This window comes from Gallinula chloropus (assembly GCF_964237585.1).
Source record: "Gallinula chloropus genome assembly, chromosome: 1".
In the NCBI taxonomy this organism is placed as follows: domain Eukaryota; kingdom Metazoa; phylum Chordata; class Aves; order Gruiformes; family Rallidae; genus Gallinula; species Gallinula chloropus.
This window is the reverse complement of record NC_140085.1, coordinates 68,707,456-68,733,022: the sequence shown is the minus strand read 5'-3', so window position 1 is coordinate 68,733,022 and position 25,567 is coordinate 68,707,456. Positions and strand designations below refer to the sequence as shown.

The 25,567-nt window shown below is 41.2% G+C and overlaps 1 protein-coding gene across 1 annotated transcript in view; it reads left to right on the top strand.

The window, feature by feature from the left end:
- FAR2 (fatty acyl-CoA reductase 2) overlaps window positions 1-25,567 on the top strand; it is a gene marked incomplete at both ends in the record, with an annotated part of 79,699 nt that overhangs the window by 34,057 nt on the left and 20,075 nt on the right. The window contains 4 exons of the mRNA XM_084266356.1: window positions 11,330-11,505; window positions 15,606-15,785; window positions 21,600-21,777; window positions 23,109-23,153. Of these exons, the coding sequence (XP_084122482.1) occupies window positions 11,330-11,505; window positions 15,606-15,785; window positions 21,600-21,777; window positions 23,109-23,153 (579 nt within the window). The remainder of the gene's footprint in view (window positions 1-11,329; window positions 11,506-15,605; window positions 15,786-21,599; window positions 21,778-23,108; window positions 23,154-25,567) is intronic.

Here is a 25,567-nt window from a genome sequence, read left to right as displayed (position 1 = left end):
TAGAGATGAATTATACTTTCCTCAATTAAATACATAGTTAGGATGCAAGTAGTATTTGCAGAACATTGTATATTTTTTACTTGTGAAACCACCATGTGGGACAAGAGATGCATTTCAGTATAGGTAGTTTCTTGTCATATGTTCTTCTCCACTCCTTCATCCAGGGTTTTTCACCAGTAGATTAAAGCTTTAAAGTAATATATAACCTCATAGGCCTCGGGGCAAGGGCACGGGCTTATTAACGGTAATCCCTGCTCAGACAGATGGGGACACTTTTGTGTACAAACAACTTTTTGTCGTTCAGCCTCATTGGTTGCTCATTGTGGTGACATGTGGACAAGTGATTCATTACACCTGAACCATAATTAGCCCAAGTGATCACTTTTCTGCCTTCTTTGAACTGAGCAGCATTAAATTAGTCAGTGAAACCTAGATCTAGAAGCTAAGGATAGGGCATGCAGAAAACATGGATGACATTTCAGCTCACGTGAATCCTCCTCTTTGGTCCCCATTGGAAGAAGCATGAGCTGAAAACATACTTGCAGAAAAAATAAATTTTCTATTAATAGATGTACAGTATTTGGAGTTTTTTGTGAGTAAGATGAAGACTGCGTGTCAGTGTGAATGATGTCCTGAGTCACAGATCACATCAGAAAGATTTAGCATTATGGCTTTAGCTGGAACAATTCACAGGAGTGCCAGTGATGTTAAGTTTGGCTTATAATGGTTGACTACCTTTCAACAGTCTCTCAAAGATGTCAGAGCAAGCTAAAACCTGAGCCTGGTTTAAGGACACTTGATATGGCTTTTCTGATTCTTTTCAAAATATGTGTGTGTTTTCTTTGATACTGAAATATCTGGATTTCTCTGCCATTAAAAAAAAAAAAAAAAAAAGTAACTCCTACCTGACTGCAAACAACTCATTCTCATCTTTTACTGCCTTAAAGAGGAAAAGTCTTGCAGGGTGTGTGAAACATCATCCGGCTTGTCTCTTACCATCAGCCCTGTCAGAGCATTCTAGTCAGCGGGGTAGGAAGAAAATTTTCACATGGTATAACTGAGCCATCTGTGGCAGAGCTCTGATCTTTGTACTGAGAAGTGAGCGACATCTGCTCCTGACAGAAGTGTTACTATCACAAGCTGATGTTCAATGGCCCTCCTAACAACAGGTATCTTTATTCTGAAACAAGACTACACCTCCTGCTTGGTGAGAGCCAAGCTAGTGGAAAAGGGTACACATGCCAAAGGACTGGCATGGACTTCATGGGCCAAATTTGCCTATTCCTTACATCAAGATAAGTTGACACACTTCAGTGGGACTACTTACTTTCTTTTTTTTATGCCCATGCCAGGAAGTGGTGGATTTTAAGAATATTTATTATGGACAGAACCAATTGACCTAAGTACTGTCAAAAGAGGTCTTTCAGCCCATAATTCATATAACGTGTGAAGAGGCTGGATTCAGAGAGAAGATCTGAGCTGTGAGTCCAGCTGTCAGGCTTGCCTATGCACTTTTGCAACCATTTATGAAGGGTTTTGATGGATTCTTTTGAGAACTAGTCATAATCAGAGGCATTAATTACAGCTCATCTCCAGTAAGAGCAGTACTTGCAGAACCAGACTGTGTTGCAAGTAGCTGGACACTATTTGGACAGATGGTTCTATCTTCTTAAAGAAGTTTTAAATTCCCTAAGCTCAAGGCTTCTTGGATGCAAACCAAGGATTACTTGTAACCCTCTACTTCCTTGCTTGCTTGTAATAGTGACACTACAGAAAATCGGTTTATAATGGTTAAGTCATCCTTTCTTAGATGTCTTCTCAGAATCTCAACTGTGTTTTACTTAAGTAGACTTGGTCTCTTTTTCACAAGTGCCTTCACTTCTTGTAGTCTCCCTGCTCTTCCTATTAGTCTCATAAATTGCATTACCTTCTAATCATCTCCCATTAATTTCCCAGTTTGTTTACTTACTGTGTGTCCTGCATGTAACCTTACTCTGAGAATATGATTCTATTTCAGTGCTGGCAAGGAAGGTTGCAGGCTGAGGTACCTGGGCTTAGTGCTTTTCTTTTAAGCACCAATCAAAAAATTACATTGTCAAGATGAACATAATGAAAATGTATGTGGAATGGCATAAGAAGGTTGGAATATTTGTATTGGACATGAACACAAAATAAAAGTGATTAAAGGAGAAATTGTCAGGTAAATGCAAAACTGCCATTTTTGAATGATTGTACTCTTTGACAATCTCTACAAGTTTAATGTTCTTGGGATGAATTTCAGACACTGAGACCAGCTGGCATTAATGACTTGCCATTAGATTTTCTTACCTTCCAAGACATCATGACCACACATAGGATATCTGTTAGGAAAAGCCCCTGTCTCAGGCTAACTACTCACTTGTGACCAGGGACTAGTTCATCATTCTGGTATTTGGTTCAGGCCAAAATTGTGCTAAGAACCTTTCGATAGTGGAACAGTAAAAAAACAGATTATTGAGTTCCAGTGCCCAGAACATAACCTGGCATGGTTTTATTTTCAGGTATGGATATTTCCACGGAATTCATTGGCTCTCTTGGGTGGTGGAGGTTCAGCACAAGGCTCTTACTGTTTGCTGACTGCCTGCTCCTCACATCACAGAATCTTCTAGCATGGTCCATGCTAGAAGACTGACTTACTCTTCTACCATACTCATTTCCTAGATGTTCAGCTCTCTATACTTGAGCACCATCTCACTACAATGTTTAATTATTTTCTTTTTTTATTACTTGAATAGCTTTAAATATTTGCTGCATTTGTCTTGTTCAACTTCTGGTGTGTGGGACATCAAAGGATTTTTACCTCCCTTACACTTTTAATCAAGGTCAACTTTGGTGTCCACATTACTTGTGATCCTCTTCATTGTGGCATTGTCTCCTTTATACTAAAGGAAGTCGTCAGGGATCTTAAATGACTATGGAAGTGCAGGACAATTGATGCAGTCATTCCTTTGGAAGAACTCTTAGGATGAGCCCAAGGTCAGAGTAGAATATCTCAAGACTTTCCTAGATGTACTTACAGGAGTTGTAGGGCCCAGATGCATCCATGGAGTCGTTCTTGTAACAAAATTTTTGGTTGCGTGCCAGGACTGTGTATTAGAGATGTTGTGTGCTGATTGCCTCAGCTATATCTGTGTTGCAACCAATGTGGCTGGTTATCCTCTTTGGAAACAGAATTGTAGCAGAAGGAGAAGTACCCTCAGGGTCTGGCTGAGGTAAGATTGCCTGGACTCCTCTACTCATGGGGATCTTTCAGTTACTTTTTGGCAGAGCTCTTTTTTCAATAAACAGTGACACTGTGAATTACTCTGTGGGCTAATATACAAAGATACTCTAGCAGGAAGACCCCAAGATTTCAGTGGGGTTCAACCAGTCCCAGCCATCAGGGGATATGATTGTTTGTATAAACAAGGACTGCAACCCAGAGCTGTTGCTGATGGTGTTGTGCTGGTTCAGCTGTTTTACAGCTGGCTGAGGATGCTATCGTGCCGTATTTCATCTGTGATGGTCATATGTGAAGCTTCACTACTGAGAGTAACTCTTCTGCAGCCAGGACAGCATCTCACTCATTTGCAGCGCTGCAGTGTGTCTTCTTTCCTTCTGTGTGGCCTAATGAGACAGAAATACCTGGTCAGACAGATGGGTAGTTGTGGGTGTCTCTGATCTGTCTCTATCTACTAAGGCTCCGTGTGAGAGGGTGTCTTACCTGTAAGTATGCTTTGCAGTTCCCCCCCTGTTTCCCAAAACCCCACCCCATACCATCTGCATGACTGTGCACATGAAACATATTTTCAGAGGGAAGCAAACACAGGGTTCTGTACCTGTGATATATAACATCTTTAAGTGTCCTTGTAAGTGAGAATGCATCAGTTCACACTGTCTAGCTGCTATGCCAATACCCACAGACTCCTAAAAATCCACATGGGTTTTTTTTTTAGGTACTTTCAAATGGGAAACTAATTTTTGGTCACGTCTTTAAAAGTCTTTGTTGGTGATTTCTTAAAACATCTCCAAGAAGTACACATCTGTGTTTGGTACAGCCTTCAACCCTGGTTGGTTTGCCTTTGGGGACTCAGCAAATAGTCCTGAAGTTCCCTGGTGCCCAAGAAAATCTGGCAGTGAAACTTCAAAGATCTGTAATTAAGGCAATGCGTGCAGAAAAGTAGAATAAGATCCTGTGTCTAGATAACTCTAAACTTATTAACACTTCCAAGTACATAGGGCAATTCTCTAAGTATTCGGCAGTGAATGGACAGGATGGGGAGAGAATGGACAGGCCTTTGGTCGTAGCCAAGTGCTCCCGCTGTCCTTTGGCAACTGACTTCCCTTGCACCTCTGCCTGCACTGGGGCATAGCTATGGAGCAGAGATGAGAGGGAACATGGAAAATGCATGAAAAGTAACCTGTTAGAAATGGTTCGTCATAGGAAAAGCTCCAAGCATTACCATCCTCCTCCCCTGCAGTTAAATTCTTCCTGTTTTAAATGTCAAACACACCGTCAAATGCTGATAGTGATATCTGTCTAAGTACCACGCAGGGGCATAAGAAACGACTTGTAAAAAAGCTCCATATTCTGCCTGTGACTTGTCTACCCACCTACATGATACTACAGACCACAGAAAGCTTTTCCGTGTCTGTCAAGTCCCTACTACTTGTGTCTACAATGTCTGGCTCTGAAAGAGCTCCTTTCACTCGTCCAGATTAACTGACACATAACCCGAGCATTCTTGCTAGAAAACAGCAGGCTTTGTCAGCAGCCAATTTTCAAGGAAATTGGCCATTTAAAACCACATCCTAAGTAGCTAGCTATACATATTAGCCTTAGCTGACCTATACTGAAATTTACTGTCTGTCATCTCTTTGTTTCTGTAGTCTTTATCTTTAAATAATCAGCTATTTTGTTTACTCGATGTTGGTCATGGGTACTGTATTTCCACTACATTAGCTCTACTCAGGGGAAAGTAATAGCTCTAGATTGAAGCATAAGCCATTTGTTCTCCTCTAATGAGGAACACTCTGCCGCATGCTTTCTAACTGATTAGATGAATTATGCTTTATTTGCCTTGAGAAGAACCATACTTAAAAGCAACTTTCTGAAGAGGAAATGAGGCAGAGAGCGCACAAGGGAGAAACAAGGGTCTATGCCCATTAATGCTGCCTGAGCTGTGTTTTCACACATTTCTTGACTGAGCAATCTTGATGCTGATTGCTGGAAACGTACCAGGCTAAAAATTAATTGCTGGCTAATTGCTTTATGTCAAGAGGCTGCCCAGTTATTTCTCAGATTTGTTACAGTGGCAAATCTAAAAGTAGCCATGTACCTTCCTTGCTTCAGGACCCCATTGGAGGATTTTATCTGTGGCAAGCACAACAGGGTTATATAAGCCCTTTCATCAGAATAAAACTGCAGAGGTGTTTTTTTAAGAGTTATTTTCATGACTTTGGTACCTTCAGTAGTTTAGATTTGTGCTGATCGCTCATGTCCATTTATGATACTGCCATTGAAATCACAGAGGGATGTTATTCTGTGGTTCTATATATAGGCTGTTCCCAAGCATTTATACACCAGCGCTCTGTTCCAAAGAGGGATTTCAAACACCTTGTTTTTAAAATTATTCCACACAACCCATGAACACCTTGTTCTTTAAAGAAATTGTCGCCACAGTGTTTTACCCCTCGGTGTATATCTTGCTTAGAATAAATTATATTTCCTTCACAGAAGCAATTTATGCTTGTATTCACCTGAATTACACTAATCGACCCCTTCCTTTTCTTCCTCTGAAAAGTTAGAAGCTTTTTGCTTTTTCTTTTTTTTTTTTTTTAAATTGAACTCTCTCAACATTTATCTTCTCAGTGGTTTCCCACATGTGAGATTGTCCTGGTTATGGTCAGGACAGAGTTAACTTCCCCAAGCAGCCAGCACAAGTGAGCTGAGTTGCCCCGGGCTGTTTTCCACACCACCTGACATCACTCCTCTGTAAAAGGGGCTGGTCAAAAGGGGGTGGTTGGATCTTGGGTTGATTGTTGGTGGTGGTGCAGTGCTCTTCTGTGTTTATTACCAGGGTAGGTAAAGTGTTCAGTGTTATCACTGTGTGTGTGAATTCTGCCATGGGGCTCTGTTTTTGTTCCCCTTTTTTTGAAGGTGTTGTCAGTAAACTGTCCTTATACCAACCCAAGGGGTCTCTGTTTGTTTTTGCCTCCAGTGGAGGGGTGAGCAAGCAGTGTGTGGTGCTCCGCTTCTGTCTGGGGCTGAACCACAAGAGGTGTATTTTGTGGGAATTCTATGATTTTTCTCCATTTTAAATGTTACCTTTGATAATCCTCCTTGAGAAGCCTGATATCCTGGCACCTATTAAGCATGCCTAGCCCCACTTTACAGCAAAGGCCATTTTTTATTATCTGATTGAAATAGGGTTATTTGAATGTCTTGTTTGATTGTTGGTTTTGTAGCACAGGAATTAAGAGTGTTACCTTTCTAAGCCATAGTTAAAAACTTGATGCTTTCTGGGTCAGTCACCAAAGTATTTGTCCCTGAGCTGGTAGTGGGAGAGTTGCAAATGCTGTTGCTGAAGAGGTAGCTTGTTGCAGAAAGGAGCCACAGTGAGTTGTAGATTCTGCTGATAAGTTGATGGAGAGACATAGCCCATCTTCACCATGGCTTGCGTCTCTGAGGCATGTTTATTCAGCACTTTGGAAGATGAACCCTTTGCATCAGGGAAGAGCACAAGGAATAGTCTTAGATAATGTCACCAAGCAAACAGGGGAACTGCTTTCTCTCTTACCTACATTTCTCAGGGAACTGCCATCCTACATGGTGCCTCTTATAGTAAGTTGGTTTTTTAGAGGTGAGGACTAATATGTTATAAAAAAAGGACTACCCAGGCCTCTCTGAAGGGCAGTTATGAGACAGGTCTTACCACACCCATGCAAGTGCCTATTTAAAGTATACTAGGGCTTTGGCATGCTTCTTTTCATTATTTTGTGTTTGCTTCACTGCAAATGTCTCCTGAGGAAGAAGTGAAGCCATTGGCATTTTACATCATTTTATATTGTTCAGTGATTCCTTTATTCTTCAGCTGCGCTGTACTATAGATGTGCAATTTGCCATTTCTTTGATGTTTTTGTGTCTTTGTGGTATTGAAAAAATTTTGATTGAAAGATGGATGGGCAGAAATCTCTCTGAACTGTTACATGCTTTAAGGCAAGAGCAGAGAATGGAGTTACAGGCTTCCTTTGGGAAGGGAGGTCAAACCTTAACACACCCAAATATAATGTTGGGAGAAATTCTTGAAGTCCTATTTTCATAATAAGTGCTTGACAATGTAAACTGAAATCACAAAGATTGTTATCATAAGTAAGAACTGCCTGGTTATAACATAAGAAAAAAAAATTCAGAGTGAAATTCTCACTTCTGTTGAGGGGCAGAACAGCCTATGCAGAGGTTGAATCCTTTTCTGAAGTTTTTAAAAGAAAAGTGTATATATAGGAGCTACTAGGTTCGTTTGTTCCATTTTAGTTGAGGCAGCTGTGTTCCCCCTGAAATGCATTAGGATGCTCAAGACACTGAATGCAGGATTATTACTGATTTTCCTCAGTTTAATTAATATTGGACACAGTGGATCAACTTGAAGTCAAACATCTTTCCTTTCTCTTCACTATAATTCTGTGGCAATTAATATATCCCTTCTGGAGTAATGCTGACTTGGACAGGTTTTTCATGTGGTTCCAACAATACAGCATGCCAGCCTGCTTCTGTCCATTGAATACACTTTTTATTGCCAGGTGGCTTCTAAAAAGGAAAGACAGAACAATCCTTAGGCCTCATTCAGTTATTGTGGATTTATTATATATGGTCTGGGTGAGTTAATCAGAATTTAGAGATGCAATTATTGTTTACCTGCAGACTAAGCATCAACTTTATGTTAAGGACCCCTTGAGCTGTAGGAAACAGTATAGAATAAGCTGCATTTATTTTGTCTTTAAATCTTCTTGTGCTTTTGTGTAAAGCAATGACAAGTCTGAAATCTTCAGATGCCATAAAAGCAGGACCAGCTGTTTAATCAAAGTCTGCTGCCTCTATCTGATTTAATGGTGGCAATGAACTGAATGTTCTTGTGGTCCAGAAGGTTCCCAAAGCAGTATGCTGATTTGTGAGCTTGCATTTAGAAACTGCCTTCATCCTTCAGAGAAATGCAGTGAATCATTGAAGGGGGTGAACAACTACAGCTGTTGAGTAGCTTGTGGCAGTAGGCAAAATACCTAGGAGCAGGCACAGAAAATGAAAGGGATATTATCTGTGGTGGGAAGTCAGGAGGAGACAGTGTGTAGGCAGAATAAAATTGTCCAAAATGGAGCTATGCTGGTACTGCAGAAATACTACTCTTTATATACCGTGACTGAAAAGGAGAAAGGGCTGCTTAATTCTTTATCTGCCTTGGCATTATTTATGGCAAAGTAAAACGAGTATAAAATAATTCTCATTGGGTGGATGTCATGGTCTAATCCAGCACGCTGCTAAACCAACCACGCAGCCCGTTGCTCACTCCTCCCTCTGCAGTGGGATGGGGAAAGGATTGAAAAGAAAAATGCAAAAGTCATTGGCTGAGATAATGACAGTTAACAGGGCAGAAAATACTGATGTTAATGTTAATTTCAGAGCAAGTGATGCACAGAACAGTTACTCACCACCCAAAGTTGGTGCTCAGCTGATTCCTGAACCACATCACCTCCTGGCCAATCCCACAGCTATATACTCAGCATGACCTTCTATGGTATGGAATATCCCTTTGTCCAGTTTGGGTCAGGTGTCCTGGCTGTGTCCCCTTTCAGCTTCTTGGGTGCCCCCTGCCTTCTCCTTGGCAGTGTGAGAAGCTGAAAAGTCCTTGACTGCTTGGCAACAGCTAAAAACATCAGTGTGTTATCAGCACTGCTCTCATCTTAAATCCAAAACATAGCACTATACCAGATGCTAGGAAGAAAATTAACTCTATCCCTGCTGAAACCAGGATGGTGGAGGTTTGCACTTTCTTTGCAATAGAGCAAATAAATGCAGAATTGTTCCTAAACCCCTTAAAAGATAGTCCAACATGGGTTCTCTGAGAAACCTTTTGGTTTGTCTCTCATCAGGATTTGCTTGTGTGTGGTCTCTCATGAGCTAATGCATATTTGGACAGCTGTTCTTGCTTTTTACAGACATTAATGCTGCTAGTACCTGGTTCTCAACATAAGTCCTTGGGGATACAGTCCAGCTGTTTCTCACCAACATCTTTGTCTGTGATTAACTTCCTCTGTCTAGAAATCTGTTTTCTGACCTAGAGTGCACGGCTGAAAATTCATGTAGAACGGTGCAAGTGAGAGAAATGAAACTATTAACTTCTGTTAAGGTTTATGGAGAATGTGCAGCTGTATGTTAAAGGAAAAACTTAAAGTACAGTGTGCTGCATAGTGGGGGAGGCTAATGGTTTTCTTATAACTTCTTTTCCCCGAAGAACATTGAGGTTTATCTAGATTTGGTGGTTAGGTAAGCAGAAAGATGGTAATCCCTTAGTCAAACAATAGAATGTTGCTGTTAACATCAATTTAGTATTTCATATGTCATTTTGGTTTAGTATGTTTAATTTACATCACATAATTTCTGCTCCTTCATTAGCACTGGGCAAATCAAAGACAGAGTAACCTCTAGGAAAACAAGAGGCCATGATAGTAAAGAGGTTTACCAACTCAGTGTTACTGATGAGTAAGCTATGGAATAGAGGAAACAGTCATATAAATAGAGCTACTGAGAAGCCAGCTGGCCCATTCTTCTGCCCCAGGGTGGGTTTAGCAATTCCCTGCCTTTCCTGGCAGTGCTTACATAGACAGCTCTTAAATACATCCAAAAGTGGTGGTCCACAGCATCCATCAGCAATCTGTACTTACTCATTCTTGTTGGTAGGCTAGTTGCCTTTGAAGTGTGGTTATCCTTTGAAATCTGGATTATAACTCTTCAGATCCCACAGCCTCTCTATTCCGTTTAATCTTTCTACCTTTGTTGTTGTCACTCAGCCTCTATAAGGGAGGAGCTTTTTGGACTTCACTGTCACTACTTTTACTGCAGTTGAAGTTGCTCAAATACAACAATGCTGGCCAGCAATACAGAACCCTTAGAACAGACACTTCCAAACTCATGATATGTTGTACCAATCCCATCCAACTCCAGCAAACTCACATAGTGTTTCAAAATTTGGGCTTCACCTTCTTTGCCTGTGAGATTTACCAAATAGAAGGTCTCCAGGTGGAACCTGAAGTAGCTGTTTGATTTCAGGGTGCAAGAAAAAATGCACCCAGACCTTCTATACTGCTATTAGTGACTCTGAACTACTCACAGAATAAAAATGGGAACTGGGGAAAGTGCTGTTTTCACAGAGGCACTTTTCAGGTGTTGACAGTAAGGCTTGTGCATAGTTGTCTTGCTGTTCTGGGTACCTGCTGTCTCACAATTGGGCATCTCAGGGTGTCAGATGCTGGTTTTGGACAAGTCCTCAGACAGAGAAACATAGGGAAATGTAGGGAACTTCTGAGTGGTTAGATGCACAGTCTTGTCATTCTGCTGGAGAGCGGGAAGGAAATGTGTATTGGAAAGGGCTGTGGATCATGGTCGTAGTAAAAAAAAGGGCTGGATGACAGCTTGAGAGGCCTACTAATGGCACGCTTGTCCAGTCATGCAAAATTGCTGGTGGCAGTCAGCAGCTTTAGCAGTATGGGCTATTGCATTTCCAAAGGCAGTTCCCCACGGGACTCATCTGACATGAACAAAGGGTGACAGTAGGTAAGGAACAACATAAGGAAGAGGAGGAGCCAGAATGTGCCCCTGCTCCCCTCCTCTCCTCAAGTTCTTTGTAGAGCCATCAAGAAAATGGCTTGAGTCCAGTGCTTTGCAGGCTTTCCTGCTCCATGCTCTGCCCTCTTCTTTAGCTTCTATTACAGTCCTGCAATCAGCCGTAGACAGTGGTTGCAGGAGACATGGAGATACAGGAATTTCAGTGTCTGTCCCAGGAAATGGGTGTTGCAGAGAAGATTCATTCATCTCTTCAGGCAAATTGCCTCCTGTATTTTTGTTCTGTTTCCCCTGTGAGGTTTCCTCATGGGAGGGAATAGAGTGAATTATCAGCTCACCTGTGTCCTTCTGCTAAAAGAACCAGATATCCTGTTTTGTGCCAGTTTCATTGATTGATGTAATCAGACTGGCTACTAATCAAAGCGATCTCAGTAGCCTAATTCCGTACCTGATCTCTTTCTCTGTTTGTTCTTCAAGGTCTTTGACAGGGTCCGAGAAGATTGCCCTAATTTCCACGAGAAGATTAAGCCTATTAATGCTGAACTCACTCAACCCAAGCTGGCCATCAGTGCTGAAGATGAGGAAGAGCTTCTGACCCGGGTCAACGTTGTTTTCCACTGTGCAGCAACGGTTCGCTTTGATGAACCCCTGAAGTATGTCCTGCTTTCTGTATTTGCTAAGTGTGATTCAGATTGCACAGCAGCTCCTAACACACCATTCAGTGCATCCTTGGGTAGCTGTGGTACCAGCTCTCCATTTACGTTGTCATGCTACATGTGGTTCTGCACCGAATGTGCGATGTAAATGCTCTGAAAATGTCATGTGCATATGCACATCAAAAGTGAAATATCTTGGCAGATTTCCATGGGAACAGAAGGAAGTACTGCAAGCCTGGTTTGTAATACTGTAAGGGAGTTAAATATGACCTAAAATTGGGATAGGGAAAAGTGTGTTTTAGGTCAAGGGGGAGATGTTTTGGCAGAACTAGCTGGAGACAGATTGAAGTGAAACTATGTTGTGTCTGTCTCTAAAGCTAGTGTTAACTGCCTTTCTTTGTCACTGAGTAACTGAAGAGGGAAATAAGATGTTGTTTAAGAAAACAGCCTATCATGAGCTTTAAACTACCCAACACTCAATGTAATTAACTGTTTGCAATAAATGCTTAGTTTCTGAAAGAGCTCCTTTGGGAATTCCTGTCCAGGCAGGCTTTCCATTAAGAAAGAACAACAGAAATAAGCCACTAAGCCAAGATTAGATGTGCAAGTGTTTCTACACAAATCATAAAGGTCAACAAACTAAGGTGGATGATCTGAATTGCTTATCTTCCAAGTTATGTGAAAACTGCTAAAGCTGTGATTAATTGAAAACACAATTACTATTATTGGTCTTTGTGTGCTCATGCATAGGCTAAATAGATATCCACTGTGTCCCCCATAAATAATTGCTTTTTACAGCGAATAATTAGAGAACCCACCAGAAAGGAAGAAGCTCTTGATTTAATCTTGAGCCATGTGTAGAACCTGGTTCAAGATACAAGTAGTAAAGCACTGCATTGCATTAATAGCCATAAGGGTTCTTAAATCAATATATGAATGAATATGCTATAAAAATACATCACAGTGGCATGTAACATCAAAGGCAAACTACATCTTTAATAAGGAGGATAGCTTGAAAGAAGTTAAAATAAAAAGTCAAAATGGTCGTCTGCTTTCAGGCAGCATACAAACTATTTAAAGGCTGATTGCATGTGATCTGTGAAAATCTCTCTAACAGAACAAAGAAAATCCAGTACGATTAAATGGAAAAACATGAAAAATTGTTAAAATCAAATTATTCCCATCTGAATAATAAAATAGCATATGGGTAAAAGTTTTAGCAAATTAAATGTGAAAGTAGCATATTGCAGCACAAATAAAAACTTTGAGCAGTTAGGTGGTTTGACCCTGGCTGGAGGCCAGACACCCACCAAAGCCACTCTACCACTCCCCTTTTCAGCTGGACAGGGAGAAAATGTATATTGAGAGGCTTGGGAGTCAAGATAAGGACAGAAGAGACATCATTATACAATGAGTGTCATGGGCAAAGCAGACTCAACACAGAATTAAAAAAAAAAAAACCCACCCATCTAATTTATTACACTACGCACACAGAAACCAGAGTAAGATAATGAAAAGTACAACCAAACCTTAAAACACTTCCCCCTATCCCTCCCTTCTTCGTGGACTTAATTTCATTCATGATTTCTCTCCCTTCCTCCCTCCCAGGTATCACAGGGGGTAGGAATGGGGATTCTTGCTCAGTTCCTCGCAAGTAGTTTTCCTTCTCATGGGGGGAGGGGGTGTTCCTCACACTCTTCCCCTGCTCCAGTGTGGCATCCCACCCACAGGCAACCATCCTCTATGAACTTCCCCAGTGTAAGTCCTTTCCCACAGGGCTCTATCTCTTCACCAACTGCCCCAGCATGGGTCACTTCTATGGGGCACAGTCCCTCAGGCCAAGACTGCTCCAGCCTGGTTCCCCAGGGAGTCATGAGTTCCCCCAACAAACCTGCTCCGGTGTTTACCTCTCGCTCCATGGGCTGCAGGTCCTGCCAGGAGCTTGCTCCAGTGCATATCACAGTGTCTTCCATATGTCTCTACTCGCTCCAGTTTGGGATCTCTCCATGAGCTATCTCTGCTCCCCATCATCTTCCACAGGCTGTGGCAGGACACCATGGCCGTCTTCATGGGCTGCAGGGGAATCTTTCTCCCCATCTTCTCCACTGCCTTGGTGTCTGCACAGTGTCTCACATCATCTCACTCCCTTCTCTGGTGGCAGAAAGCAGTTGCTTGCAGGTGTTTTCTCTTAAATGTGATTCACAGAGGCTCTGTGACCATCACTGATGGGCTCAGCCTTGGTCAGCAGCAAGTCTGGCCTTGAGCCTGTCTGGTGTTTGCTCTCTCAGGCCTGCAGAGAGCTTCTGGCTGCTTCTTGAAGAAGTCACCCCTGCAGCACCCCCTCTCCTCCACCAGAACCCCACCACACAAAACCACAATAAGCAGCAATTTGCTAACAACACAAAAAAAAAAATTATTTTTAAAGACAGCAGAAGCCCAAAGCTTACAACTGAATATGTAGAACTAATAGATAAGGGAAGTGCAAAAGCAGTGCTATCAAGATACTAGAAAAGCAGCAACAGAGAAACTAAATGAATTATTGGCATCAACATGAAGTACATTTAGGCAATTCTCCAGATGGAACTCTTGAGGGCAGAAATCTGAGAAACCGTGTTATGTTGAAATATTAGTAGATGCAGTTTTAATATAAATAGAAAAAAAAAAAAAAAAGGAAGAGTAACAAATCACCAGGATCAGTTCATTCCCCCTAAAGGAAATGGCCATCTCAGCAGAAATCTGTGCTGGGCTTTATTCTGAGTGCAGTTCTGTTCCCCTGATCTCAGAAGGGATACGGTCAAATAGCAATGTACATGGAAAAAGTAATTTTCTTATGAAGGGAAGCTAGAAGGGCTGGAGGTAATAGAAATCTATAGAAAATGTTTTTCTTTAATAGCAGCGTGCTAAAAACATTTAGTATCTCTAGCTTTACCTATTGTGATTCAAACATTAAACATGCTCTTAGCTTCTGGTTTCATTCATCTGGACTATTTACAATTTATCTTCAATGTTGGTGTAGTTAATTTCTTTAGTGCGTGCTGTACTTGGTAGCATTATTCATAACTGTGCTCTGTGTGTGGTTTTAAGCTTCTGCTCCTGGGCTGAACAGATTGCACATTCCTTAGCCTTTTCCCTCCTGTGCAGGAGAACTGTCTTTCTTCCAGTACAAAGCGTGCAACAAAGTTGAATGCTTGTTCACTGAGATCCATTGCAGATAGCTACAAATTGTCCTAGAGACTATGCTGGGTTCTTCAAGGTCAGCCTTACTAATCAGGACTCTTTTTTTTCTATTGTGCTTAGCAGTTCTCGTCTCCATTCCTTGGGAAATTAAACCATTGTTTTTAATTGTCTCCCCTTTTAATATGAATCTGTTTTTTTCTGGGCCCAAGGAGCCTTTGCTGCTTACTGAAACCATGTGTTTATCTGTTTTAGAAGTGGTCATTAAAGGAGAAAGTTGAATGGGTACCACAGGAACCAATAATGCCTCAGTGGTCATGCATGTTGGAAATATTTGCACCAGGCAAGGGTGGCAAATATGTCACATGTAGAGATGTTAGTGAAATGTTACTTCTGATCCTTTGAATTCAGTAAAAATACCGCCTACAATCACCTGAAAGGAAGTTGTAAAGAGGTGGGAGATGGTCTCTTCAGCCAGGTCACAGGAGGGGAAATGGCACAAAGCTGCACCAGGGCAGGTTCAGATTAGATGTTAGGAAAAAAATTTTCACGGAAAGAGTTGTCAGGGCCTGGGACAGGCTGCCCAGGGATGTGGGTGAATCACCATCCCTGGGTGTGTTTAAAAAAAGGGTAGATCAAGTTTAGCATAGGACAGGAACAGTTGGACTTGATGATCTTAAAGGTCTTTTCCAACCTTGTGATTCCGTGATACTTGAGAAAGAATCTGTAACTGTAACAGTGAATCCAACAGCCTTTGCTCTGAAAGTTGGCTTGGCCCTTGCATTTCATTTAAACTTTCTGCTTTTCTGTGACCCCTTCTCTTCCCTTACTTGCCTTTTCATTATTTGGGGTCTGGATGATGCTTAGCTTGGTTATATTCTTTCCAGTGAAATGCATTTTGTTTCTTTCCCTTGCCTTTTTAGACACGCCCTGCAGCTGAATGCGTTGGGCACACAGCGGCTCCTAGAGCTGGCCCGACAGATGCAGAACCTCGAGGCCTTCATCCACATCTCCACCGCCTATGCAAACTGTGTCCGGAAGTGCATAGACGAAATCATCTACCCACCTCCAGCTGACCCCCAGAAGCTCTTCGATTTAGTAGAGTAAGTGGGAACTTCCTCACCTCTTCTGATGTTGGCTTTGCTTCATTCTGCAGAAGGCCTCCAAATTATTCTTATAACCTGTCTTGGGGGAATTGCGTTCGTGGCTGCTGTTCTTGCTGTATGGCCTTGTCTGTACACACCATGCCAGCAAGAGGTGCTGGCCATAATGAGAATCAGGCCAAGGGAAGTGAGAGCTTTCATAGAATCATAGAATCATAGAATGATCTGGGTTGGAAGGGACCTTAAGGATCATAGAGCTCCAACCCCCCTGCCACAGGCAGGGACACCAACCTCCAGGCCTGGATCTACACAAGGCTGCCCAGGGCCCCATCTAACCTGGCCTTGAACACCTCCAGGGACGGGGAAACCACCACCTCTCTGGGCAGCCTGTTCCAGCACCTCACCGCTCTTTCTGTAAAAATCTTCCCCCTAATATCTAATCTAAACCTTCCCTCCTTTAGCTTTAGTCCATTTTCATTCTCAGTGGTTTTCAGGGGTACTTTCCTCACAATGCCATGCAATAAATCTTGCCTTTCTGCACTTTCTCTTTACCCTAGCTTTGCTGAGGCTTTTATGAAAATGGCATAGAGACTGTGTTTTGGAACCTTTTTGTCCGGGAGCTGCTGAAGTCACGCTTTGTAAACATTTGGTTGAGCTTAACGATGCTTTTTCCAAATACAAAAGTACTGGGAAATAGCATAAACCACACTTAATAACCCTGTGATTTCAGCTACCTCTGATTTTTTTCCATGCATCGTTTAAAAAAAGCTGTATGATTTCATGAGAGCCTTAGCATTGAATAAGTTAGGCACGAGTACACTTGCTATGAGGGATGAGATGTGATGCTCCTTTCTGTAGGACTCAGGTCTGTTGCTACCTTAGTAAGAACTGAAATTTTTCATATACCTTTTATTAATTTCTTTATCTCTTCAGCTTCCCAATGGTGTTTCCACTTAGTTCAGCAATCCTGTGGCATTAAAATAGAGTTGTATGGGGATGAATCAGAAACCGGCTGGTTAGATAGAGATCAATGCAACAATCCAAGACTTTGAGGGAATCACAAAAAAGGTTGTTTGACTGTATTTACCAAAATGAACAATAATCGGAAAAAATAACAAAATCTGCTGATAAAGGCCCAAGGACACCTTCCTGTCGGAAGAATTTTCCCACAGCTGTAACTTTGTTTTCATTTAGTTTCTAGTGGTTGTCAATTTTCATGAGTAAGCGAATGACTTGTAAACTAGTAACCCAAAGAGCTGGTATGAAATCTTTGTTCTCTTTGATTTAGGGTAAAAGGAGATAAGATGAATTAATGTCCAGCCAGGGGAACCGGTGAGGTTTTATATAAAATAAGATTGTTTGCCAACAAAAAATAATTTGACTAAGAGCTACTCTAGAAAATTTAGTACAAATCAGTGATTTATTTCTTATTTTTTTTCCAGTAGCCTATACTCTTGGATATGTTTACGTCAGCTAGTAGTCACATATCATTTAGACAGAAAGTGGAGCATAATACAAACATAAGAAATGCCCCAGTGTGTTAGAGTAATATTCTGCCTGGCCCTTTCCCTCAGCAGGAGCACGTGGAGATGCTGTTTAGGGTACCTACGCAAACCTGGATATATTTTGCAAACTGTTCCCCTCATAGACCCTCCCAGAGACCAGAACTGTTTGAGGGGTGTTATATCCCATTATTTTTGACCCATTTTTGAATCCATTAATTTGTTTAATCTCTTTTTGAACTTTCTGGTACTCTACTTCACTCTGGCAGCAAGTTCCAGAAGTTTACTAACTGCTGCATAAAGACAAGCTTGCTTTTACTTAACTTTCAAGCTGTCATGCTAACATTTTTGTTGCATGTCCTGTAGTTGCAGCATTGCAGTATCTGCAGTATTTGCCTTTTTCAGTGCCTCTGTAGTTCTGTAAATCTGTATTGCATTCATCCTGGACCTTCTTTTCTGCACCCTGAAGAGTCCTGGTGTTTTTACTGACTCCTCATATACCAAATGATCTGTCTCTTTGATTATTTTAGTTGCCCTTCCCCTCTGTCTTTGTTTAACTCCACTCCCTCCCTCAGCTGTGGGGGCCAAACAGAACAAGTACTCAAGGTGTGGGGACAAAAAGTTTTATTTAAACGGCTTAAAAATGACACCATTAGTCTTCTTCTCAGTACCTGATGGTGTCCAACGTTTCTTTGACTTTTGTCTGCTTCTACTCGTTGACTTGGAGATTTCATGGAGCTGTTGGCTGTGCTTCACAGAGCCCTCACTGAGCTGCAAATATCAGTTCTGAGTTCAACAACCTCTAAGACTGCAGTGTAGACTGCTTTTCCCTAAATGCATTACCTTACCTTTACTTAAAGTGAAGCTAGTCTGCCACCTTTTTGCCCACTGACTCAGGATGCTTCCTTTGGAGTTCATCACTATCAATATTACATTTCACTGCCCCAAAAAGCTTATCACTTGCAATTTTGGAAACAATTAGTGCTGATGGCTCAGATAAAAAAAGACTCCAGCAAAGGACCGAATGCTAATTAGAAGTATGCAGAAATGCCTGGTTACCCCAGAGGTTGCTAGTTCATATGAGAGGCTAAGAATTCTTTTATCATAGTTTGCATGTGCAGCACAGAGGATGACGTTTGAAAGAAAGGCTGAGTGGCAGAGGCTTTCAGATGCATTTTTTGATGTGTTTGTCTTGGCAGTATTTGTGGTTGTTTACTCTTAGCCACATAATTAGAGATGAGTTTTCTTGGGTTTTTACTAGATATTTCACTCTGCTTTACTATTTTTCCTATGCCACATACTCCAGAAGCTCATCACCTTCTTGTACTTTTAGTGAGATAGAAATGCCCTCAGCCAAGATGCAATCTGTTTCTTCACAGTGCTTGCAGGTAGTGTTACAATGGCTCACTGCAAAGACAATCCCTGCTTTCAAAGGCATTGAAATCAGGTGGGCCTTGCTGAAAATCACTGTCTCCAGGATCACTGGTTTGGAAGGTGGTCTGTATGACACAGATGCATGGGGCTGTAGAGCATGTGAAGAAGGATGGGAAAAGTCTATGAGATGACATGATGTAGGCAGAATGGGATAGAGAAAACTGAGAAGGTGTGAAAGATAAGGGATTGCTTGGAGACAAGATGCACCTTCTATTCTTCACTGTGTAAGTGGAAAAAAAAAAAGTGGATATCTGGGTATCAAGGTCTCAGAAAAAGGAGATTAGCAGATATCAGAATGTTGCTTTTAAAAGGGTGGGGGCAGACACAGAAGCATAAACTCCTTTTAAAAAAGGGGAAGAAGTGTGGGTCATCTTTTGTGTCAGCCAGCTGTGAAAGCTTCCTTTCACAAACAACCCTTGCCTTAAAGTGCACTTCTGCAAGTCGATCAAGAGCCATCATCGCACAACTGGATGCAACAACAGATCCATTTAATGATGCTTTTGGCCACGCACTTGATGTATGATTAATATATTCAGCTGAAATCCCAAGTAGGACTCTCAGCTGTTTTGTTGGGTTGTTGGGGTGGGGTTTTTGCTGTTCTTACCCTCCAATTATATCCCTGCTTTCCAATATTTTGATATTTAACCTGCAAGCAAAGCTTTGGGATTAATCTCTGTAAACCAAAAGTCGCACTTCTAAGTGCTGCCAGGCCAATAGAGGAAACACATAATCTGCTGCATGAGCAAGGTTTGCCTTAATCTAAAGCTGAGGGAAATCAGCTTTGAAGGGTGCACCGAGGTAAGGACCGCAGCGCACAGGGAAGCGTAGGCTGGGGTGAAACTGTTTTCTTTATGGCAGAAAAATGTAGAGCCATCATTGCTTACAAGAAAGCAAGTGTCTTATTAATGCAAAGTGATTAACACTGAAAGTTGTGTTTTCCTATGGCAGAGTAATTTGGCGCATATATGTGGTGGAAAGAAAGAGGTTTCTGATTGTTTAATTTGCATCTCTCGTTTCTACGGGGCAATTGCGGTAGTAGCTGTCTGATTTAGCGTTTCAAAATCTTCAAAGTAGGTCACAGAAAAGTAGGAGCAGTTCTCCTCACTGAGCTGTCAGCTCAGCGCTCCTGTGATGGTAATGCTGGTAGATCAGATCACCTGGTAGCATGGTACACTTGAGACAGGAGCATGGGCCTTTTGATGACCGCTTAAAGGAATGCAGGGTCCTGTCTGGCAGGATGAGAGAAAGGGGAAATTGCTTCTCCTCGTACTTCTATACCTGTCTTTGCTTTGTGAGAAACACTAACCTGTAAGCCCCTATTATTTAAAAAAAAAACAAAAGCAACCCCCCCAAAAAACCAGAGGAGGAGGGAAGAGACACATGTTTGCGGCTTAATCTGAGTTCCCAAATGAACCTAGTCTTCCTCCAGGCTCCACAGAAATAGATGTCTCCTTTTGGTAGGCTGGTAATTAATTATTTGACAGATTCAAACAATGGCGATTTAACTGAGACCCTGAGGAGGCTGGTTCAATGGCTGCCTAAACAGGCTTTGAAAAGTAAGTCAATACTGTATGCTGCTTATAGCCCATGCATATTTTATGCTTAAACAATTTTGCTGCCTTGTTTCCGAAGCATGGGAATAGGGTTGCAAAGGCAAGTATTTATGTTTTTAATAAGATTTTTTTAAATTTTAAAATAATAATTTCTATACACTAAAAGCTGTCAGATTCTTTTAAAGTCATTCCAAAACTGAGGAATTCACTGAATTCAACCTTCCCCTGCAAACTGCTTTGCCATTTTGGGCGACCAGTTTTTTCTCATATAATACTTTTCCTGTATTATTTCCATCTGTGTCTAATGTGAGCCATCTGAAAAAGTGTGCCACATGAGCCATCAGGTGTTTATACACTCAAGTTGATATGAACAAGTCATTCTCCAGGTGTGACAGTCTCTACATTATTCCTCTCCCTTTGACCTCCACCTGTTTCTGAAATTCAAGGAGGGTTGAAGCAAGGATCTGCAGGAGCCAATATCCTTGCAATGCCCCTGGGAAGAGTATATCCATTCAGTCTGAACTGTAAGTCCATTGACTTAATTACAAATTGGATTAAAAGAGTTAATCTTTGATTCTGTGGTGTAACACCAGACTGCTGAAAGCCTGTCAGGGATTGGCAGCAGTGTGCAAGAGCTCTGGAAGTACAGCCAATTCCTGTCCTTTAGACCCAAGTGCTGGCAGGACCGGTGAAGCCTTGATTCTGTGCCAGGGAAGAGCCTTTGAGCCTTAGGCCCTTGCTGCAGCTCTACGGTGGTAAGGGTCACTCTTTAAGTGTATATATATATAACTGTCTCTGATGGATTAGATATTTGAATACCTTTAAAAAAAAAATAAAACTAGCAAAAAAAAAACCTTTGTGTTTTGGAGGGGGATTTGTGTTTGGGGGTGGGTTTTTCTTTTTTATTTAAGCAGCTAGCACTGACAATTTCTTAATTTCTTATGTGAGCAAGCCAGTGTAAAAACAGTAGGAAGGAGCATCTAACACTGCAAGCTGTTTTACTGGAGTAATACTACTGCAGTACATTGTTCTAGCTCTTGAGACCTCTGTAATGCTACTCAAATGAGATCGTGTGGATATCTGAAGTTGAGCTGGACATCATAGTATGACACTCACCAGGGTTGTTTTGCACTTTGAAAACAGAAGTAACCTTTCCCCTACAGAGCTGCTCTAAATCCACACCAGTTGCTCTTTGCTATGTCTTAAATGGCTTTGACTTGCTTATCCTTTGTTTCAGGTGAGGATTCCTGTCTCACTGATAGTCTTTGCCTCTATCTCTCCTCTCTCTGTGAGGCAGATAATGATGTTCTCCTTGTTTCCTGTAGGTGGTTGGATGAATCTATCATTGAAGACATCACACCCAAGCTCCTCGGAGAGTGGCCCAATACTTACACCTACACCAAAGCCTTGTCAGAATACCTGATTCAGCAAGAGAAAGGGAACCTGAACATCGCTATCATCAGGCCATCCATCGTGGGAGCTAGTTGGCATGAGCCTTTCCCGGTAAGCAGGGATACACAGCATTACTTATCAAGTGCCTGTTGATACCACTATAGCTGCAGCATTATGAGGAATTTGTCCTTACCTGTAGCAGTGTCTGTTTGGGAAACAGGTTCTTCCCCAGGTCATAGGGTAAAGTGTGGAAGAGGTGGAGGGCCTGTGCTGGAGTAGGACAGCAAGCCTTCTTCAGTATCTTCAGGAAAGACACTTGCCTGCAAGTGAAAAGAGCGCTGTTAAGCAATAAGAAGAATTGCTGGGATAATAATGGTGCAAAATGCCGGAGTTGCAATCAATAGTCTTGCACAGAGGATCAAGTGCAAACAGTCACATGGGGGAGTTTCTCTGCTAGTTATAGAAACACAAGATCTGAGGCCTGGTTGTAGTCCTGATGCTTTCTCACTTGAGTCTTTCCATGGTCTAGTCAGCCTATTAATGAGGTCCTGATGGGGACTGTAAACCTCATGTGGTCCTTGAAAGCATTTGATAATGTTGTGTGCAGTTACCTAGTATGTCTGTCTTATGTTGGTAGTTGTTGAATTCACTGGATTCACACTTGTATGGGCCTGTTGCAGACACGTCAGACACGCAGTAATAAAATACTGCTGTATTTTTGGATGGAAATAATTCACTAAGCTAAATATACTAGTAGGAATAATGTGCCCTAAGATTGCAGCCAAATTGGAAAGGCAACATAAAGTCACCTTTGGCTTTCATGCAGCTCGAAGCGTGCCAAAGATGGGTGAGATATAACTGAGGATCTGAGCCAAGCTCCCCATCTTGGAAAGAGAGAGCGAGCTCTGTTAGGTGCCATAACCTGTTTCGTGTCAGTTCATTGCTGCTCTTGACTTCAGCTCCCACAAGTGGCGGTTTCCCTGACTTGAAATAGGATGAGATTCAAAAAAGGAGCAGTATTTTTTTCTTCATTGCCTTAGAAATTAGAGTAATCAAATAACCCTCAGTGGCATCTTCATGTTGCATGTTGGGGAGGATGGACTGTTTTCAGCAAGTGTGACAGCACCAAGACTGTAGTTTATTCCTGCAGCCAAGTTACTATAGGAAAGAAGCAGTTTCTAAAGACAAAATTTGTTTCTGTTGTTGATGGGTAAATTGCAGACAGTATGAGGTATAATGCAGTACATCCCTATTTAAAATCAATTGGGTACTTCATACTGGTTAGCTTCCTGGCAGCTGTCCTAGATAGGCTGGCATACATCTTGACTGTTCTCTCATTGCTTCCTCATCCATGCCACAGCATTGTAGCCCTTTCACTATTTCAAAGCCTGTGTAAGCAACACATCACTGAAAGAAATAGTAACCATCTATCTTTTTTGCAGGGTTGGATTGACAGCTTCAACGGGACAAGTGGAATATTTGTTGCGGTATGTCTAGTTACTGTTTACACGTCTCTTATAATGGAGTTAGAGTTACTAAAATAGCAAATCTAAATTTACTCTAAAGCCACACTTAGAAATTGTGTGCAAAAAAGGATCATAGCAATTTTCTCAATCTGATAGATGTCACACACTTGCCATGCATCAATATGCCTGTAGGATACAGGAGAATGGCTATTTATGCTGCACATAAAAAAAAAAAAAAAAAAGGATATTGAGAGAATGTTGTTGATCCACTAAACATGAATTGTAGGGGGGGAGTTGGACAAATCTGGCCAAATTTTCAAAGAAAGGGAAAAAGATGCATCAATGAAACTAGGGGTAATTCACAGATGTCAAACCTTGAACCTTAGAATCTGGAGGCTAGATTGCTGCTACAAGGCAGCATTACTTATACTTTCATTTTTCTTCATATGTATTGTTTCTAAGTCCACTGCTATAATTTGTGAGCACCCTAGAATAACGAAGGCTCTGGGTCTCCTTTGCCATTGCTTTGTACAGTAAATCTCCATGTGCAGAGTATATCTAAGTAATGTGTGTAACTATAAATTCAGCCACTGTCAGTCACATGGATAATTCACTATATTCTTGCTTAACATCAGTGTAAATGACTAGTGTGCAAAATGGCGAGGATCAACCCATAAGAAATAATTAGTAACTTGATAAATTTTTCCCGCTGATATGAAAACAATCATTACAGTTTAACATATGAAAACAGTAAAGTTGCATACCATTTCTCCTAGCTGCTTTTTTCTTTCTCTGAAGTAAAGTGACCGCTTTAGGTTTATTAGTCAATGCATAATGCTGTATAGCTGTGGGCAGATATTTTTGTTCATGTATGATTTGTCTAACTTGATTGCTTTGTAAAAACTCTCTTGTAACCATCCTGATGCAGTGTATAAAAGGATTAGTGCTCTACAATCAAAGGAGAGCAGAACAAAATCCAAATATCATCTTGTTAAAAAAGCTCACTGGTAGCTGAGGTAGAGCATAAATAGAAACTCCTACAGTTACTTCTAGAATCCACAGGACTAGTGAAATTAGTGGATATATCCCAGCTCATGCTGTTATCTGAAACCCCAGTTACACGTTTCAGAGACATTCAGCTCCCACCCTCCCAACACATCATTTGTGCTCACAAAGTGTTATTAGCTCCTATTCATCTCACAGCCTTTTTAAAATAATTGTCTATCAGCCTTTTACTCACTGCTGACTGCTCATGGAGCTTGTGCTGCTTCTCTGCGCTCTACTCACAGCATCGTGTGTCATTTTCTGTGTTCTTGCACGACACCTTGTTATCATGATAAAGGAAAGTTTTGCAGTTCTTTCATTTTGGAGATCTGCTCCTTGTATTTTCATGTGGCAGGTTCTAACAGTTATAAAGATACAGGTGACCTTGGACTTTTTAGTGTTTACTTTGGAGCATTAAAAATGTCTGTCACAAAAAAATTTATCCAGAGATAGTTTGTACAGCATCTTTCTCACAAAAAGATTTCCATTGCATTGCTCTCTTCCCAAGTGAATCACCTAAGTAACAAATGACAGCAGGTTGCTGTCATACGTGTATTGTATGCCAGTACATTATGAAACACGGGCCGGATTCATATGCTTTCAGTCATACAAAAACATGCCCATCAAATCTTTTGTCATGTAAAAAGCATTTTTCCCACCTTATTTTCCTTTTAATCTGTCAACAAGTGAAAAAAAACACCTAATGGTTAAGCATTTGGAAATTTTGTCCATATATTATTCTTTTTAATAGTATTTGCTTTAGGAACTTGCACTGTAGCTTGTGTATAACTTATATGCGTATATTCGTTGGCACTCATACCAGTAACTAATATTTTTTTTCTTCAAAGAAAAAAAATCTAGCCTTCTTGAATGCAACAGCAAATCTAATGGCGGTTTCAGTTAGGCCAGTTTTCACACAAAGATGCCTGTATCTTTATCTCCAAATTAACTGTGTGGAAAATAAAGATTTTGAGATTCTAGGGTCACCATAGTAAATAACTTCCCTTTACATAAAAGCTTTGAGGTTTACCTGAGATATTTCTGAAACAGAGATGGAATTTTTTGGCTCAGCTTTGAGGCTTTTTTCAATGAAGAGGCAATGAAGTTTGTGTCATCTGCAATGAGCTTTTAGATGATGAAATATGATGATTTGAAATCCAACTATATCAAGATTTGACCAAGGTGAAGACAAAGATCAAATACAGTATGTCCAGGGTGTAGAGATGAGGTTGTTGTCAGTGTTCAGGGGTTCTCTGGCCCCACAGGCAGCATCAGTCAGGAGCAGAGACTCTGTGATGTAGAGAAGTGATGGGGGAATTGTCAGTGCTGACAGACAGTATTTTTTTTTTGTACCATCTCCAGTTGCTACTGAACTTATTTGGACTGGTACT